Source organism: Vulpes lagopus, chromosome 11 (assembly GCF_018345385.1).
Source record: "Vulpes lagopus strain Blue_001 chromosome 11, ASM1834538v1, whole genome shotgun sequence".
NCBI classification, from domain to species: Eukaryota; Metazoa; Chordata; class Mammalia; order Carnivora; family Canidae; genus Vulpes; species Vulpes lagopus.
In genome coordinates, this window is record NC_054834.1 from 78,621,408 (window position 1) to 78,639,436 (window position 18,029).

Below are 18,029 nucleotides of genomic sequence, written 5' to 3' on the forward strand. Positions count from 1 at the left end.
TTTTCCTTTGTAAAATATTCTTTAATATTTAACTATCTTCAGTTTACAGTGAATGTTTTGGAGAAAATCTGATGATGATGATGTAGACTTCGTCAGCAGCATACCCACACATTCCTGCTGGCTGCCCTCGTTCTGCCTGCTGTGCCTCTAAAAGATTTGGCTCAGGGGGCTTGGGTCCATCTCCCTTGGCAGGAAGAACCATACTAGGTTGGAAGGTGGTCGGGGAGATTTCACTTGAACAAAGCCCTGGGCTGCTCAGGAAAGCTCAACACACAGCACCAGCAGCTGGCTGCCTCTTTTCACCAGGCATATGCTACTGGCTAAAGCAGTAAGCCAGCACAATTGCTTCCTCAACAGTGCCCTCCTGTGGCAGAGGCCTGCCTCCAGAGCAAGGAGCCAGGGAATAGGCCGGAGTGGTGGCAACACCAGCAACCCCTTTTGAGGATTAAAACTGAGCAAAATAAGTGTTTGAATGAGTCACACTTAACATTGACATGTCCTATGAGATGGGTCCATCACTTGAGATGAGACAAATGGCCTGGATGGACTGAGTTTCTAAGGAGAAGCAGGAGGTCAAGGCCAGTGTCTTGTCTACCCTAGAGTCCAGGGACTGAGCCCCCATGTCAGGCAGTGGTACACAGCTCAAAGTGGCTTTTCTTTTCTTTTTTTTTTTTTTTTTTAAAGATTTTATTTGCAGGGAGCCCGACGTGGGACTTGATCCTGGGTCTCCAGGATCATGCTCTGGGCTGAAGGCGGCACTAAACCGCTGAGCCACCCAGGCTGCCCTCAATGTGGCTTTTCAAAGAGGTATTCCAGATCCGGGGCACGCAGTCTCTGCTCTTTGTTTTTGTTTTTAGCAAAGTCTCTCAGCAGTGCCATGACTTCGTTTTCAAATATTTCTGGGGCCGGTTTTGCTTCTGCAAGAGAAGAGTGGGCAGAAAGAATTATGTCAGTCAGTACTCAGGCATAAGGACCCTGAAACTTGAAACTCTGGCCTCTGAAAAGAACCAGTAGATACACAGACTGTCTCCATTCTTCCTCTAAATATACATGGTAGCCTACAGCAGGAGCTGTACTGTAAATAGCTCTATTGGAACAGCTGCTCCCATCTGTTTACATATTGTCCATGGCTGCTTTTACCTATGGTAGAGCTGGATAGTTCCAACAGAGACCATATGGCCACAGACTAAAATATTTACTGTCTGGTCTTTTATGAACAAGTCTGCCGACCCCTGACCTGTCCAAGCTTGGTGGCACCATTTTGCTTTGCACTTGGTATCTCAGTGTTTTCTGGGTATTGTGTTTCTTCTTCCAGCTTATACATTTCCAGAGGCAGAAGTCCTTGGTTGTACATGACAAACTAGTGGCTCTACTAACTTCAGCAAAAAGGAATTTCTTAGAAGGCTATTAGAGGAACACAAGATGGATGTGAACCTGGAGAACCAGGTTTGGATGGAGGCCACAACAGCACGGAGCAAAGACATGAGAGTGTGTCTTAGGAGTGTGCGAGGGGGTCCCAGTATGGTTATTTACCTCCCACCTCTCTCTCTCCACCCTAAGACACTTGAGTAAGATTCCAATTACAAGCAAAGCCTTCCCCGGGGAAAGCTTAGGTAATGTGTTTGAGAATGACTCTCCTATCAAGACTACAACGCCAGGAGAGAGAATTTCTCAAAACAAAGCTGAATTCCCCCTCACTCAGCACTGAGCCCAGCATCTAGTGGGCTTGTCATCTTTTTCTTTTTCTGTGATCACTGAAATGAAGTCCAGGAGATTTAGGCTTCCCCTAAGGATGGTACAAGTTGGAAAGAACACTGTGCTCATCCTCACAAGAAAAGCCAGAAAAACCATAAACAGCATGACTTTCTGTGAAGTCATCCGAGAACTGAGGTCATGGGGCAACCAAGTAGAATAAGATCTAAGGGAAGGCCCTCAAAGGAGAAATTGCACATGAGCATCTGCTTGCCTGAGACAGGGCCCAGGAAGAAGAGATGCTAGAGACCATCTGGCAGGGAAGAAGAGTTTGGCTACAATTTTTTACAAACTGCTACAAGCCAAGTGTGGGCTAGCCACAGACACTGGGGGAATGCACATCCTGTGGACTATTCTCAACAAACCTTCCGAGTATGCTCCTGCTCCTGGATCCTGATCCATGGTAGGTTCAGGTCAGGAGGTGTGAGAACACCTCCCTGAGCGGTGCAGGTCAGAAGCAGGGGAGCAGCCAAGACTGCAAAAAAAGCATAAAGCCCAGCCTGGCCCTTCTTCTCTACAGAATAAAAGCCATAAGAAACTGGGAGTAGGTCTGCAAATCCTGTCTCCTACTGAACACATGTGAGGAGACCTTTTTGGGATGGTGAAAAAAGAATAGAAAAACAAAACAAAACAAATAAACTTCTACTCCTGTGGGATAGGCAGGGCCACAGAGAAAGCCCATCCCTGAGAAGCAGGGCCACAGGGACTGAACCAGGATAACAGAAAATGTTCTCCCAGCCTTCCTTCCCCGCCCCATGGGAGGGAAGCACTAAGTGGGAAGCAACAGTAATTTACTGCTGGGGAAAAGCAAGAAGAGCACAGAGATTCCCTTAGAGGCACAAAAATAGAAGGAAGGCTGAAAGCTGAGGGTAGAACAGGAACATTGAGAAATACCTTCCGGAAACTCAGCCCCTACTCAAAGCAGATGGTAGCAATAGAGGCTTGTGGTGCAGTGAAGGGAAGCAAAGCCCTAACAGAATCCAGGCAAGCTTAACTCCTAACTAGACTGACTCCATCCCCATACTAACAGCCTGCTGGAAGCATGCCCATTTCCAGGCATGAATACTATTTACTTCAGTCTTTACTGTCTTGCTCATAATGTCTAACACTCAATCAAAAATTATGAGATACACATGCATACAAAAGGAGACAAACACACACTGCAAAGGGACAAAGCAGTCAACAGAAAAAACCTCGGGGGTGACACCAATTTTAGAACTACTACCAAATTTAAAGAACTGATACGTTAAAAGCTCTAGCAGAACAAGTAAACAAAATGTAGGAACAGATGAGCAACTTCAGTAGAGTTGGAAACTATAAAAGTCAAACATAAATGTTAAAAAAAAAATACAGTAGCAAATAAGCAGATTGACCAACAGGCTAATCAAGAGACTCAACACTGCAGTCAAGGAAAGAACTGGCCACTGGAAGACAAATCAATTGGTCTTACCCAATAGAAATTCCCCAACCTGATACATATAAAGAAAAGACTTAAAGACACAAAACAGAATCGAAAAGCTGTAGAGTAATAAGAAACTGTGTAATAGGACCCAACATGCCCAGGGAACAACCCAAGCAGGAAAAATACCAAGGACAAACATCAAGACACATCGTATTCAACAGCTAGAAACCACAGATGAAATGCTATAAACATTCAGGAAAGATATGTTACATATACAGGAGTAAAGACATAGCAGACCTCTTGTCTGCTACACAAACCAGGAAACAGAACCTGGTAACTCGATGGGAATTGGAAGTTAATGGTACAATGAAGGTAACCAAGACAGCAAAACCGAAGCCAGTGCCAACTCCCAATCAGACTGACTCAATCCTGCACACTAACAGCAAAAGAAGTATGCCCCTGTAAAGTGCTGAAAGAAAATACCGTGAGCCTGTAATTCTACACCCAGTGAAAATATCTTTCAAAAATTACAAAAACAGAGATAATTCATAATAGTGGATCTGCACTATAAGAAATACTTAAGGAAGTTCTTCAGGCAGAAGGAACAGGATACAGATAGAAAAATGGATCTATACAAAGAAAAGAAATACAAAGAAATGAAAATCTCTAGACAATTAAAATAAAGGTTAGTGTATTTGATACATTGTTATATATTTTTGTGTATATACATATATGATGCAATGTAAGTTATAATTTTTTAAAAGATTTTATTCATTTATTCATGAGAGACACACAGAGAGTGAGAAGCAGAGACACAGGCAGAGGGAGAAGCAGACTCCATGCAAAGAGACTGACATAGGACTCAATCCCGGGACTCCAGGATTATGCCCTGGGCCGAAGGCAGGTGCCAAATGGGTGAGCCACCCAGGGATCCCCTAAAAGTTATAATTTATATATACAAATGTAAAATATATTCTTTTCCTTATTTTAATTGGCTCTAAAAATGACTGTCTAAAGTTAAACTAAAGAAATATAGTGTAGGCTTACAGCTTAAGTAAAAACTACGACAACAGATGGGAGGGAGGATTTGGGAGTATATTAATGTGAAGTTCTTACATCGTATGTGATACAGTTAATAGTACTTGAAGAGAGACTGATTAATTAAGGATGTATATGTAAAGCCAAGGGCAATCACTAAAAGATTATAATAGGAAGTAATAAATAATAAACTAACAATGGAGGTCATATGAAATTTAAATTACTCAATTAAGAGATGCCTAGGTGGCTCAGTTAGTTAAGCATCTATCTTTGGCTCAGGTCATGATCCCGGGGTCCTGGGATCGAGCCCTGCATTGGGCTCCCTGCTCTGTGGGGAGTCTACTGCTCCCTCTCTCTTTGCCCCTCTTCCTGCTCAGGCATGTGCTCTCTCTCTCTCTCTCTCTCTCAAATAAATAAATAAAATCTGGGGATCCCTGGGTGGCTCAGCTGTTTGGTGCCTGCCTTTGGTCCAGGGCATGATCCTGGAGTCCTGGGATCGAGTCCCACATAGGGCTCCTTGCATGGAGCCTTTCTCTCTCTCTCTCTCTCTCTCTCTGTGTGTCTCTCATTAATAAATGAATAAAATCTTTTAAATAAATAAATAAATAAAATCTTTTTAAAAAATAAAATACTCAATTAAAAAACCATGGAGGGGTGCCTGGGTGGCTCAGTTGGTTAAGCATCTGCCTTTGGCCCAGGTCATGATCCCAGCGTCCTGGGATCGAGTCCTGCATCAGGCTCCCTGCTCTGTGGGAAGCCTGCTTCTGCCTCCCTGCTCTGTGGGAAGCCTGCTTCTGCTCCCTGCTCTGTGGGAAGCCTGCTTCTGCCTTCTCTTTCTCTCTCTTTCATGAATAAATCAATGAAATCTTAAAAAAAAATTTTTTTAAATCCAAAAAAAAAACATGGAACTAGAGAGGTAAGGAGAAAAAGAACAGATGGAAAAGACAAGAAAAAGATGACAGATCTTAATTCAACCACATTGTTCACTGAATATATGCAAATAGCCAAAACACACCAATGAAAACAGAGACTATAAGACTGAATAAAAGAGACTACATATGCTATCTATAAGAAGCTCGATCTAAATATAAAGACAAAGATAGGTTAAATGTAAAAGGATGGTGTGGGAGGCAAACTTCTAAGTTGGCCCTCAGTATTTCCCACTCCCCTGATATATAAGCCCTGCATAATCCTCAGGACTGTGAGCATGATTTTTACTACCATGGTTGGGTTACGTTATATGGCACAGCTGACCTCAGGAAAGGCAAATTATCCAAGTGGTTCTGACCAAATCACATGTGCTCTGTATTTAGTCTTTTAAAGGGGGAGGGGGAGAGGGGGAGAGAGAATCTTAAGGCAGGCTCCACACCCAGCACGGAGCTCAATCTCAGAACCATGAGATCTTGACCCTAGCCAAAACCAAGAGTCATATGCTTAACCAAATGACCTACTGAGGCCCCCACATGTGCTCTTTAAAGGTAGTTTTCTCCAGCTGGTGGCAGAAGGAAAGCCAGAGAGATTTGAAGTGTTGAGAGGTATTCCATGTGAGGGAGAATCTCCATTGCTGAGATGGAAGGAACCATGTAGCAAGGACCTGCAAGTGCCTTCCAGGAGGTGAAAGAGATCGACAGGTAGCAAGACAAGTGGAATCTCAGTCCTACAACTACAAAGAAATGAATTCTCCTAAGAACCTGAATGAGCTTCCAGACAGGATTGCAGAATAGCTGACACCAATGTCAGACTAAGCTACAGGCCTATAGAACTTCTCACCTATAGAACTATGAGTATATGTATAAATATGTATGAACTATGTTATCTAAAACCACTAAGTTTCTAGTAATTTAATATGTACCATAGAAAAACTAACATAGGTGGAAAAAATACATACCATGCAAACACTAATCTAAAGAAAGCTGGAGTATCTAAATTACTATCAGATACTTTAGAACAAAGAATATTATCAGCAATAAAGACATTACATAAAAATGGTAAAGGAGTACAATTCATCAAGAAGATACAACAATCCTAAATGTTTTCACAAAACAAAGCTTCAAAATATATGAAAGAAAAACAGAAAATTGAAAGGAGTAATAGACAAATCCACAATTATAAATGGAGAGTTCAACACTCTTCTCTTACTAATTAACAGAATGACAGAGGAAACCTGTCAGAATATAGAGAACATGAAGAACAGCATCAAACAAGTTGTCCTAGTTGACATTTATAGCACAGTTCATCCACAGGTTCAAAAAACACATTATGTTCAAGTAAGTGAACATGAGACATTTATCAGGTATCACAGCCATAGTTCAGGCCACAAAACAAATTTTAAGAGACTTAAAAGACCTAAAACTACACAACATAAGTTCTGTGGTCATACTGGAATCAGTAACAGAAAAATATCTGGAAATATTTTATTTTTTTTTTTTATTTTTTTATTTTTTTAAATTTTTTATTTATTTATGATAGTCACAGAGAGAGAGAGAGAGGCAGAGACACAGGCGGAGGGAGAAGCAGGCTCCATGCACCGGGAGCCTGATGTGGGATTCGATCCCGGGTCTCCAGGATCGCGCCCCGGGCCAAAGGCAGGCGCCAAACCGCTGCGCCACCCAGGGATCCCCTGGAAATATTTTAAATGAAACTTCTACACAACTCATGGGTCAGAGGAAGTCAGAAGGGAAATTAGGAATTGAATGAAAATGAAAACATAACACATTCAAATTTGCAACATGAAGCCAAGGCAGCACTTAAGGGGAAATTAATAGTATTGAATGCTTACATTGGAAAAAGAGGTTTCAATCAATGAGCTCAACTTCCATCTTACAAAACTAAAAAAATAAGAGCAAATTAAGCCCAACACAGGCAGAAGAAAATAAAAAGCAGAAATCAATGAAATTAGAAAAAGAAAAACATCCTCTTTTTCCGGCTGGAACCATGGAGGGTGCAGAAAAGAAGAAGAAGGTTCCTGCTGTGCCGGAAACCCTTAAGAAAAAGCGAAGGAACTTCGCGGAGTTGAAGATCAAGCATCTGAGAAAAAAGTTTGCCCAAAAGATGCTTCGAAAGGCAAGGAGGAAGCTTATCTATGAAAAGGCTAAGCATTACCACGAGGAATACAGGCAGATGTACAGAACTGAGATTTGCATGGCGAGGATGGCGAGAAAAGCCGGCAACTTCTATGTGCCTGCAGAACCCAAGTTGGCATTTGTCATCAGGATCAGAGGTATCAATGGTGTGAGCCCAACGGTTCGAAAGGTGTTGCAGCTTCTTCGCCTTCGCCAGATCTTCAATGACACCTTTGTTAAGCTCAACAAGGCTTCAGTTAACATGCTAAGGATTGTGGAACCATATATAGCATGGGGGTACCCAAACCTGAAGTCAGTGAATGAATTGATCTACAAGCGTGGTTATGGCAAGATCAACAAGAAGCGAATTGCCCTGACGGATAACACACTGATTGCTCGGTCTCTTGGTAAATATGGCATCATCTGCATGGAGGATCTGATTCACGAGATCTATACCGTTGGAAAACGTTTCAAAGAAGCCAACAACTTTTTATGGCCCTTCAAATTATCTTCTCCACGTGGCGGAATGAAGAAAAAGACCACCCATTTTGTAGAAGGAGCAGATGCTGGCAACAGGGAAGACCAGATCAATAGGCTTATTAGAAGGATGAACTAAGGTATCTACCATGATTATTTTTGTAATCTGGTCAGTTAATAAATGACTACTTTCAAATGGAAAAAAAAAAAAAGAAAGAAAAAGAAAAACAGAAAAAACAATGAAATCAAAATTTTTATGGTTCTCTGAAAAAATAAATAAAATTGATCAAGATCAACCTTTAGCCAAACTGATCAAGAAAAAAAGAAAAAACTCCACAAATCACCAATATCAGAAATAAAGGAGGGACCTCACTACAGCTCTTCAGACATTCAGAGGAAAAGGGAATATGACCACAACTTTATATCCACAGACTTACTAACAGCTTAGGTGTTAATGTGGCCAAATTTATTAAAAACACACTAACAAACCTCACCCAAAAAGAAACAGGTAATTTGAATTGTTCCATAGCTATAAAAAAAAAATTAGGCTTTACAGTTAAAAACTTCCACCAGAGAAAAACCTCAGATCCAGATGAATTTCCTAGGAAATTCTACTAAATATTTAAGGAAGAAATCACAGCAATTCTACATACTATTCCAGAAAATGAAAGAGGAAAGCACTTCACAACTCATTTTAAGAGGCCAGCATTACCCTGATCAAAACCAGATGGCATTATAAGAGAACTACACATCAGTACCCTCATGAAGACAGACACAAAGATCTCCAAACTATTAGCAAATCAAATCAAGCAATACATATCCAGGTCAGGTGGTATTTATCATGGTGATGCAAGATCGATCCAATATTTGAAAGTCTATTAATCAGAGTCGCCTGGGTGGCTCAGTGGTTTAGCGTCTGCCTTCAGCTCAGAGCGTGATCCCAAGGTCCTAGGATCCAGTCCTGCATTAGGCTCGCCACAGGGAACCTGTTTCTCCCTCTGAGTCTCTCATGAATAAATAAAATCTTAAAAAAAGAAAAAAGAATCAATCAAAAATTCATCATATCACTAAACTAGGGGGAAAAAAATCATAGGACCAAACAATCATCTCTATAGAAATGCCTAGAAAGCACCTGGCAAAATTCAACATTTATGAAAAAACATTCAACATATTAAAAAAAAGAGGGAAGTTTTCTCAATCTGATAAAAGGCATTTACAACTAACCTACAGTTAACGTTATATTAACGGTGAAATACTACTTTCCCCCAATGCTAGTAACAAGCCAAGGATGCTGCTCTAACTGCTGCTATTCAGCATTATACCAGAGATCCCAGACAATGCAGTAAAACCAATGAAAGATATAAAGGGCATACAGATTGGAAAAGAAGAAAACCTTCTCTGTTCACAGATGACACGGTTGTCTACATAGAAAAAATCCCAAAGAATCTACAAAATAGCAGTATACAAAAATCAATTTTCTATCTATATCCTCCCAATGGGAAGCTGAAAATTTTTCTTAAAGTATCATTTATAACAGTCCCAAAATATATGAAATACCTAGGTATAAATCCAGCAAAATATGCCCCAATATGCCAAAAACTACAAAACATGGACTGTAGATTTTTAGGATGGCCCCCAATGATCTCCACCTCCAGATATCATGCCCTTTGTATGAGTCTCACCCCACCCCACTGCTTCAGGCTGGACCTTAATGGCTTGATTCTAACCACCAGAAGATGGCAAGGATAACAGAATGTCATTTCTGTGATTAGGTTACAAAACACTAAGACTTCCATCTTGGTAGCAGACTCCTCTCTTGCCTTCTTGGCTTGCACACTTTGAAGAAGCAAGCTTCCCAGCAGGAGAAGGACAGGGAACAGAAGGCAACCTGTAGGCAACAGCCAGCAAGGAACTTAGGCCTGCAGGTGGGGAACCTGTGAGGAATTTAATTTGTGCCAATATGAGAACTTAAAACATATCCTCTCCTAGCTGAGCCTTCAGATGAAGCCCCAGATCGTAGGCTGACACCTTGATTATAACTTTGTGACAGAATAAAGGGTAGGACCCAACTAAGCCATGACTGGATTCCAGACCCACAGAAAAGTTGAAATAATAAAAGTAGGTTTGTTTTAAGCCAGTAAGTTTTGGGGTAATTTGTTATACAACAGTAGATAACAAACATGCTGTTTAAAGAAGTCAAAGACCTAAAGGGTGCCTGGGTGGCTCAGTTGGTTAAGCATCTGCATTTGGCTCAGGTCATGATCCTAGAGTCCTGGGATTGAGCCCCATGTCAGGCTCCCTGCTCAGTGGGGACTCTGCTTGTCCCTTTTCCTCTGCCCCTCTTTCCAGCTCATGTGCTCTTTCTATCCCAAATAAATTTTTTTTTTTAAAGTTGAGGAGTTTATTAGGGAAATATGAGAGGCAAAGATACCCCAAGTGACAGAAAGAAAATTCTGAAAATGAATTCAAGCCAAGTGGAGGCCTGGCCTTGACCTCCCCCAAAGGACAAGAAACTGGTAGGTTAGCAACGACATTCTCTGATGGCCACCTTGCCGGGGCGTAAGTGTCTCAGCCAGGACTGCCTCCCACCCCCCCCGCGCCAAAGGTGGAAAGGAGACAAAGACTGTTTATAGAATCAATGCAGAGGCAATGAGAGCTGAAAGGAAAGTCTGAGAGAGAGAGAGATGGAGAGGACCTTAACAGAGTCCCAGGCATCTGGCTCTGAGCGCTTCAAATACACTGATGAACAGTTCTACAAAATGTTACTTAAAAGGTAAAATGCCTAATGTTGGTTCCAAGAGTTCTTCCCCTGGACTTCTTCCCACATGCCACATCACACGTCGATGTACATGGCAGAGCCCAAAGGCCACACTTTTGAAAAAAGAAAAACAAGAATAAGCCCTGTTGCTCTTTAAGAAGAGAGGAAGGAGCTGAGGCTGCTGGGGCCTTTCCCACGTCGGCCTGTGTTTCATAAAGCAACTTCCCGGGATCCCTGGGTGGCGCAGCGGTTTGGCCCCTGCCTTTGGCCCAGGGCGCGATCCTGGAGACCCGGGATCGAATCCCACATCGGGTTCCAATGCATGGAGCCTGCTTCTTCCACTGCCTGTGTCTCTGCCTCTCTCTCTCTGTGACTATCATAAATAAATAAAAATTAAAAAAAAAAAAAAAAAAAAAGCAACTTCCCAGCAGCAGCATGGCATAGTTCTAGGTGAGGGTCTCACCTTTTGTCACCCGTGCTTCAATGTACTCTATTCTCCGCTCGAGGGCTGTCAATTTCTCGTTTAGTGTTGCAAGTCTTGAACGACAAGACATATCGAATAAGTTGAGAAAGTCCGCGATCTTCTTGATGCTGCTGGTGATGACCTCAATGTATTCCCGGTTCGCCCAGTCCTGGTGAATCTCCCGCTGCACCGGATCCTCTTGGCCCGCCATGGTTGCCGCCTCCCAAATAAATTTTTAAAGAATAGTTTTTTTAAAAGTCAAAAGACCGAAAAATGGAGATATATCATGTTCACAGATCAGACAATTCTGAATTGCTAAGTTTCCCAATTTGATCTGTTGATCTAACACAACTCCAATCAAAATCCAAGCAGGAATGTTTTGAGAAACTGAACCAGTGATTCTTTTTTTAAAGATTTTATTTATTTGACACAGTGAGTGAGCGAGACAGAGAGAGAACAGAGGGAGACGGAGAGGAAGACTTCCTGCTGAGCAGAGAACCCAACGTGGCACTTGATCCCAGTACCCTGAGATCATGACCCGAGCCAAAGGCAGACACTTAACTGAGCCACCCAGGCGCCCCTGAACAAGTGATTCTCAAACTATAAAATTCCTAGAAGAAAACAAAGAAAATCTTTGACTTCAGATAAGGCAGATTAAAAAAAATTTTTTTTTTAAAGATTTTATTTATTTATTAATGAGAGACACTAAGAAGGCAGAGACATAGGCAGAGAGAGAAGCATGTTCCCTGCGGGAAGCCTGATGTGGGCCTCAATCCTGGGACTCCGGGATCACTCCCTGAGTCAAAGGCAGACTCTCAACTGCTGAGCCATCCAGGCGTCCCAAGGCAAATTTTTAGACATAGTATCAAAAGCACAATCAGCTATGTCACCAAATAAAACATTGTACTTCACCAAAATTAAAAACTGCTCTTTGGGGATGCCTGGGTGGCTCAGTGGTTGGGCATCTGCCTTCAGCTCAGGGCAGCCAATGTATTTAATCATACAATAAAAATATGGTCAGTCTTTGAGCCTGACCTCTTTCACTTAGCATAGGAGTCAACAAACTATGGCCTGCTGCCTGTTTTTGTAGGGCCTGTCCGCTAAGCATGACTTTTAAATGTCTGAGGAAAAAAGTCAAAAGGATATTTTATGACACACGAAAATTATATGAAATCAAAGTTCAGTGTCAACAAAATTTTATTGCAATGCAGCCACATTTGTTTGTTTACCTACGGTCTGTGGCAGTTTACATGCTTCAATAGCAAGAGTTGAAGACTCATGACAGAGACTGTATGCTCTGCAAAACCTAAGATATTTACTACCTGTCCTGTTACAAAAAGTTTGTCCTAAACATACACTTACCATATGACTCAGTGACGCTTTTCCTGGGTATTTATCCAAGAAAAACTAAAATCTACATCCACAAAAAGCTATATGCAAACATTTGTAGTGGCTTTATTCATAATTGCCTCAAACTGGAAACACCCTCATGTCCCTCAGCTGGTCAATGGATAAACAAACTGTGGTACATCCACATGATGAAATTTTACTTAACAATAAAGGGCCAGAGAGTAAACATTTTACACTTTGTGGGCTTTCCAATGTTTATATAAGCCTCTGGACTCTGTATTATGTCACTTTATACTCAGAACCTACAGAATGGTTTCTACTTTATGACTCAAATATAGACTGCAAACATAAAAACAGAAGACCCAGACTGTAGCAAAAATGAATGAGATATGTATGCTCTAAGATCCATTCTCCCATTTTTCCTGATAACAGAACTCCCACTGTAGCTGGATGCATGAAATAGACTATATTTTCATCATGACTGGCAAAGCCATGTGACTGAACTGTGGACAATGGAAAATAAGTGGAAGTGTGATGTATAATCTCCTGAGAAGGATCCATGAATAAGGCATGTGCTTCTACACATTTACTCCTGGCTGAAACACAGACATGATGAATAGACCTGCAGCAACCACCTGTGACCATGAGGAAGACAGTACATGCTGAGGATGAAGAAGTAAATCAAGAGGAATCTGGAGTTCATGGCTTCTGAATGGAATGCCTACCTCTGGACTTGTTATGAGAAAGAAAAAATACAATCCTGATTTGTTTGAGCTATTATTGTTTTGGATTTTTTGTTTGTTTTACTCACAGCCAAAGCTAATTCTAATTATATATAGTAAGAACCATTCTTCCCAAAGGTAGTGCTGAAGTGAGACTACCAAGAAACTCTTCCTTATGTAGCCTTCTACAGTTGTCGGGTTCCATACCACTGCCAGCCTGTTTTTTCTATAACAACTGTCTTTCCACACCATCCCACTAAACTCCTTTTTTGCTTAAGTTAGACAGGTTTCCATTACTTGCAAACAAAGAACTTTAACTAATAAAACAACTTTGCACACTTTGAAAAATTTGGAGTGCTACTGGGGTTGAGGGTCTACTGGACTGAGTGTTCACTGCATGAATAGAAAGAAAAAAATATTCCAGACTCAAATCGGTGCAAGTCATCCTATTTTTCACATCATGCTGCTTGCTGATCATGCCAGTACCTGTGGCCCAGTAGTAAATATCCCAGTCATTACTGGGCTCATTAATCAGGCGATCATAGAGGTTCAGCTGCTTCTCAGTCATGTGGTGCAGATACTCTTTAGCAAAGAGGCTAAAAATGAGAAAAAGAACAAAGTTGAAAAGGCTATCTCCAGTGAAAGAGAAGTGACACCAAATCTCGTATTTCCCTACCTAAGGAGTATACAGTTTTCCAACATTCCCCTCTTTCTGCTCTCGTAGAGCAGCCGGGCTCTTTTGGTTTCTATGGATTCATCAGTTCGCTCCTGCCATGGAGGCAAAGGGATTTCAATCATGTCTTTTTGGGAGTCTGTTGGGCTATCACCTCTGTAGAAACGGTTGGATGGTGTGCTGAGCAAAGGAGACACTAGGTGGCGCCTTGACAGAGCAAGCATCTGAAATAAACCACAAACATCTTTATGAGGACTTACCCTCAGTCATCCACTCAATACTTACTAGGTGTTAAATGCATTCAATCTCATTTAGTTCTTAAGAAGTTATGTTGAGGGGATCCCTGGGTGGCACAGCGGTTTGGCGTCTGCCTTTGGCCCAGGGCGCGATCCTGCAGACCCGGGATCGAATCCCACGTCGGGCTCCCGGTGCATGGAGCCTGCTTCTCCCTCTGCCTGTGTCACTGCCCCTCTCTCTCTCTCTCTCTCTCTCTCTCTGTGACTATCATAAATAAATTAAAAAATTAAACAAAAGAATATTAAAAAAAAAAAAAGAAGTTATGTTGATACTGTCCCCACTTTATAACTTAGGAAGTGGAGGCTCTGAGAAGTTAACTTAACCAAGGTCACCTAAACAGTAATTGCAGTTAAGACTAGAATCCAGCTCTAACTGCAAATATGTTCTTAACAAGTATCTCTCTGGAAATTCTTCAATAGAAATATTTTCTCTTTCCTTTGTATTCCCTTAAAATTCTTGTGGAATGGTATACATTTTAGTTGCTTGTTTGTGTTAAAATCTGAGCATACAGTGATGGCATGGTCCTTAATCTCCCAAAGGCTCCCAATCAGGAGAAGGGCAAAACCTATCAAGATGCAATTATAAGGTAGTGACATCAGCAAGATGATGGAACAGGAAGTCCCACATTCTCCTTCTCTCACACAGACACCAACTCCACAACACATGGACCAATTCCCTTTTATGAGAAACCCAGAAACCAAGTAAGAGGCTCTTGAAAAAAGAAGACATGAAATCCTTCCAACTTGGAGTTTACATGCACAAGTCTAGAGAAGACAAAAGTCTGAGAGGCTCCTGGAATCTCTAGCCAAGTTGACTGGTGACAAAGGTCTTTCCTTGTACAAAGCCAGTCCAAAAAGACTGGGAGAGCTGTTTTTTCAAAAGTGTAGACACCACATATAGTTCAAGGGACACGAAGAAACATGGCCCGATCAAAAGTACAAAATAAATGTGTAAGAGACAACCCTAAAGAAACAGGCATATAAATTACCTGACAAAGAACTCAAAACAGCTGTCTTCAAGATGTTCAATCAGCTCAGGAAAACAATGCATGAACAGAATGAGAATATCAACAGAAAAATATTTAAAAAGAACAAATTTTAGAACCAAAGAATATAAAAACCAAACAAACATAATTTACTATGAGGGTCAACTAGCAGACTTGATCAAACAGAAGAATGAATCTGTGAACTCAAAGATAAGTCATTTGAAATTTCCCAATCAGAGGAATTTAAAAAAGAACAAAAGTGAAATGCACATAAGGGACTTATGGGACATTATCAAGTAAACAAGTATAAATAATATGGGAACTTAGAAGAAGAAAAGAGAAAGGGGCAGAAAGCTTATTTAAAAAAATGGCCAGGGCAGTCCCGGTGGCTCAGTGGTTTAGCGCCGCCTTCAGCCTGGGGTGTGATCTTGGAGACCTAGGATCAAGTCCTGCGTTGGGCTTCCTGCATGCAGCCTGTTTCTCCCTCTGCCTGTGTCTCTGCCTCTCTCTCTCCGTGCCTCTCATGAATAAATTAAAAAAAAAAATCTTAAAAAAAAAAAAAGAAACACAAAAGCCTATGAAAACATAAAGATCACTGGTAAAGATTAACAAATGACAAACAGAATACTGTAATATTGTAACAGTGATATGTAAATCACTCTTAATTCTGATATACAAGTTTTTTTTTTTTTTAAGACTTTATTTATGGGACTCAATCCCGGGTCTCCAGGACCACACCCTGGACTGAAGGCAGTGCTAAACCAGTGAGCCACCTGGGCTGCCCTAATTCTGATACAGAAGTTAAAATAGAAAAACATAAGATAGGGATCCCTGGGTGGCGCAGTGGTTTAGCGCCTGCCCTTGGCCCAGGGCGCGATCCTGGAGACCCGGGATCGAATCCCACGTTGGGCTCCCGGTGCATGGAGCCTGCTTCTCCCTCTGCCTATGTCTATGTCTATGTCTCTGCCTCTCTCTCTCTCTCTCTCTCTCTCTCTCTCTCACTGTGTGCCTATCATAAAAAAAATAAAAAATAAAATAAAAAAAAAGAAAAACATAAGATAATACAATATAAAAAAATATGTAATTGTGGGAGTGCTTGGATGGTGTAGTTGGTTAAGCAAACAACTCGGTTTCTGCTTAGGTCATGATCTCAAGGTCCTGAGATGAAGCCCTGCCTTGGGCTCTGCACTCAATGCCAACTCTGCTTGGGATGCTCTCCTTCTGCCTCTGCTCCCTGTGCGCTTGCACTCTCTCAAATAAATTACGCTTTGCATAAGGCACATGGTAACCAAAAAGAAAATATCCAAAGGAATAGGAGATACACAATAGAAAATGAGAAAGGGATTAAAGTTTGTTTCTAAAAAAAAGAAGAAAGAAAAGAGAAACACAAAGGATAACAGCAAGGGAGGAGAAAAAGGACACAAAAGCTACAATGCGAATAGAAAACAATGAACAAAATGGCAATAACTTCTGGATCAGTAATTATTTCACATGTAATGAACTAAACTCTCCAATCAAAACACTAGTGTTTTGATTAAAGAGTAAAATCCAACTATATGCTATTACAACAGACTCCTTTTAGATATAAGAATACATAGGCTGAAAGCAAAAGGATAAAAAAAGATAGTCCATGCAAATGGTAACCAGAGAGCCAAGATGGCCCTACTTATGTCAGTCAAAACAGGCTTTAAGTCAAAAACCGTCACGAAATAAGGGACATTTATTATATCATGGTAACGGGGTCAATGCACCAGGAATATTTAACAGTTATGTATTTCCAATCAACATTAGAGCACTCAAACACATGAAGCAAACACTGACAGAACTGAAGAGAGAAATAAACAGCAACACAGTAAAAATAGATTTCAATATTCCACATTCAGTAATGGATAGAACTCCTGGACAGAAAGAAAAGGTCAACACAGTAAACCGAAGCCATTTGGCCTGAACAACAGCTACAGACCAAATGGACCAAGATGGACACATACAGGACATTCAACCAACAGCAGGATACATCATTTTCAAGCACGCTTGGATAGGAACATTCTCCGAGATAGATCACGTTAGGATGCAAAATAAGTCTTACCAAATTAAAAAAAGATTAAAATGCCACAAATGACCACAATGAAATGAAAGTAGAGACCAACATCACAAGGAAAACTGGAAAATTTACAAATATGTGAAAACTACCAACACTCTAGCTCACGAATAACCAATAGTTCAAATGGGTCAAACATCAAATGGGGAATTCGAAAATATCTTGAGACAAGCGAAAACGCAACCTACAAATATATCATGAGAAGCAGCAAAAAAGTACTGAGAGAAGTTTACAGTGTGAACGAGAAGCCTGCAACGACATGCTCTCCGGTTGTACGATCATAACAGGTATTAGGCAATAGACAGACTTCAGATCTGGCACAGAGGCGGCGCAGCCAGCTCCACCGGGGAAACAGGTGAAATCTGAACCGGGTCTCGCACGAGACGGGCACAGCGGGCTCGGGAAGGAGTGAGTGTGACCTGAATCTCCTACGTTGCAAGGCGCATCTCTCCTTGGCTCTGCCCTTGCCCTGGGGTATCAGGCAGCTGGATGCTCCTCGCAGTCTCCACGACTGCGTTGTAGGACGAGACTCAGCCCCCACTATGGCCTGCCCAGGACCCTACAATCTCCACTCGCCTCACCCGTGCCAGACCCGGGAACGTGGCGGCCACCACCATCCTTCCCGACCCGCTCCGGAAACCTACGGCTCGGCCACTTCCGGGAACTTCCGAACGCCTGAACTGCGGACTTCGGCGCCGAGGGCCTGAGCCGGAAGATGCGTCCCTGCGTATGGCGGAAGTGGCTGTACGCGTGACGCGAGGGGCGGAGGGGGCGGGACCTGGGGCCGAGAGCGGTTCGCGCGCTTCGGGCCTAGTCCGGACTCGCCGCCGCCGCCGCCATATTCCCGGTAACGGGGGCGCGCGGCCGGGGGCCGGCTGAGCCGGAAGAGGGCTCGGGGCCAGCGCTGAGACTGGGAGGGGGTCGGTTGAGTTTGGGGCGGTCGGAGTCGACG

At 42.1% G+C, this 18,029-nt stretch overlaps 3 protein-coding genes across 9 annotated transcripts in view; 2 read left to right on the forward strand and 1 right to left on the reverse strand.

Moving 5' to 3' along the window:
• SDHAF2 (succinate dehydrogenase complex assembly factor 2) lies at positions 1 to 17,892 on the reverse strand. Of its 5 annotated transcripts, none has more exons than XM_041774210.1 (4): positions 17,722 to 17,892; positions 13,701 to 13,921; positions 13,511 to 13,620; positions 1 to 917 (listed from the first exon to the last, which is right to left on the reverse strand). In XM_041774210.1, exons 2-4 carry the CDS (start codon positions 13,919 to 13,921, stop codon positions 787 to 789), a joined length of 462 nt encoding a protein of 153 aa, XP_041630144.1. In that variant the 5' UTR covers positions 17,722 to 17,892; the 3' UTR covers positions 1 to 786. The 5 variants fall into 5 exon arrangements, with proteins under 5 accessions (XP_041630144.1, XP_041630143.1, XP_041630148.1 ...); XM_041774209.1 differs by having other exon boundaries at positions 17,659 to 17,802; XM_041774212.1 differs by lacking the exon at positions 1 to 917 and adding an exon at positions 11,024 to 11,172 and having other exon boundaries at positions 17,659 to 17,803.
• LOC121501773 (60S ribosomal protein L7-like) lies at positions 6,966 to 7,943 on the forward strand. The gene has a single exon (XM_041774208.1). The coding sequence runs from the start codon at positions 7,082 to 7,084 to the stop codon at positions 7,868 to 7,870; it is 789 nt and encodes a 262-aa protein (XP_041630142.1). The 5' UTR covers positions 6,966 to 7,081; the 3' UTR covers positions 7,871 to 7,943.
• The window catches only part of CPSF7 (cleavage and polyadenylation specific factor 7), a 23,848-nt gene continuing 23,666 nt past the window's right edge, over positions 17,848 to 18,029 (forward strand). For 2 of the 3 annotated variants that reach the window (XM_041774204.1, XM_041774207.1), the window contains exon 1: positions 17,848 to 17,924. The gene's annotated coding sequence lies outside the window, so the exon portion shown is untranslated. Of the gene's footprint in view, positions 17,998 to 18,029 lie in introns of all 3 variants that reach the window. The other variant, XM_041774205.1, reaches the window with a different exon arrangement.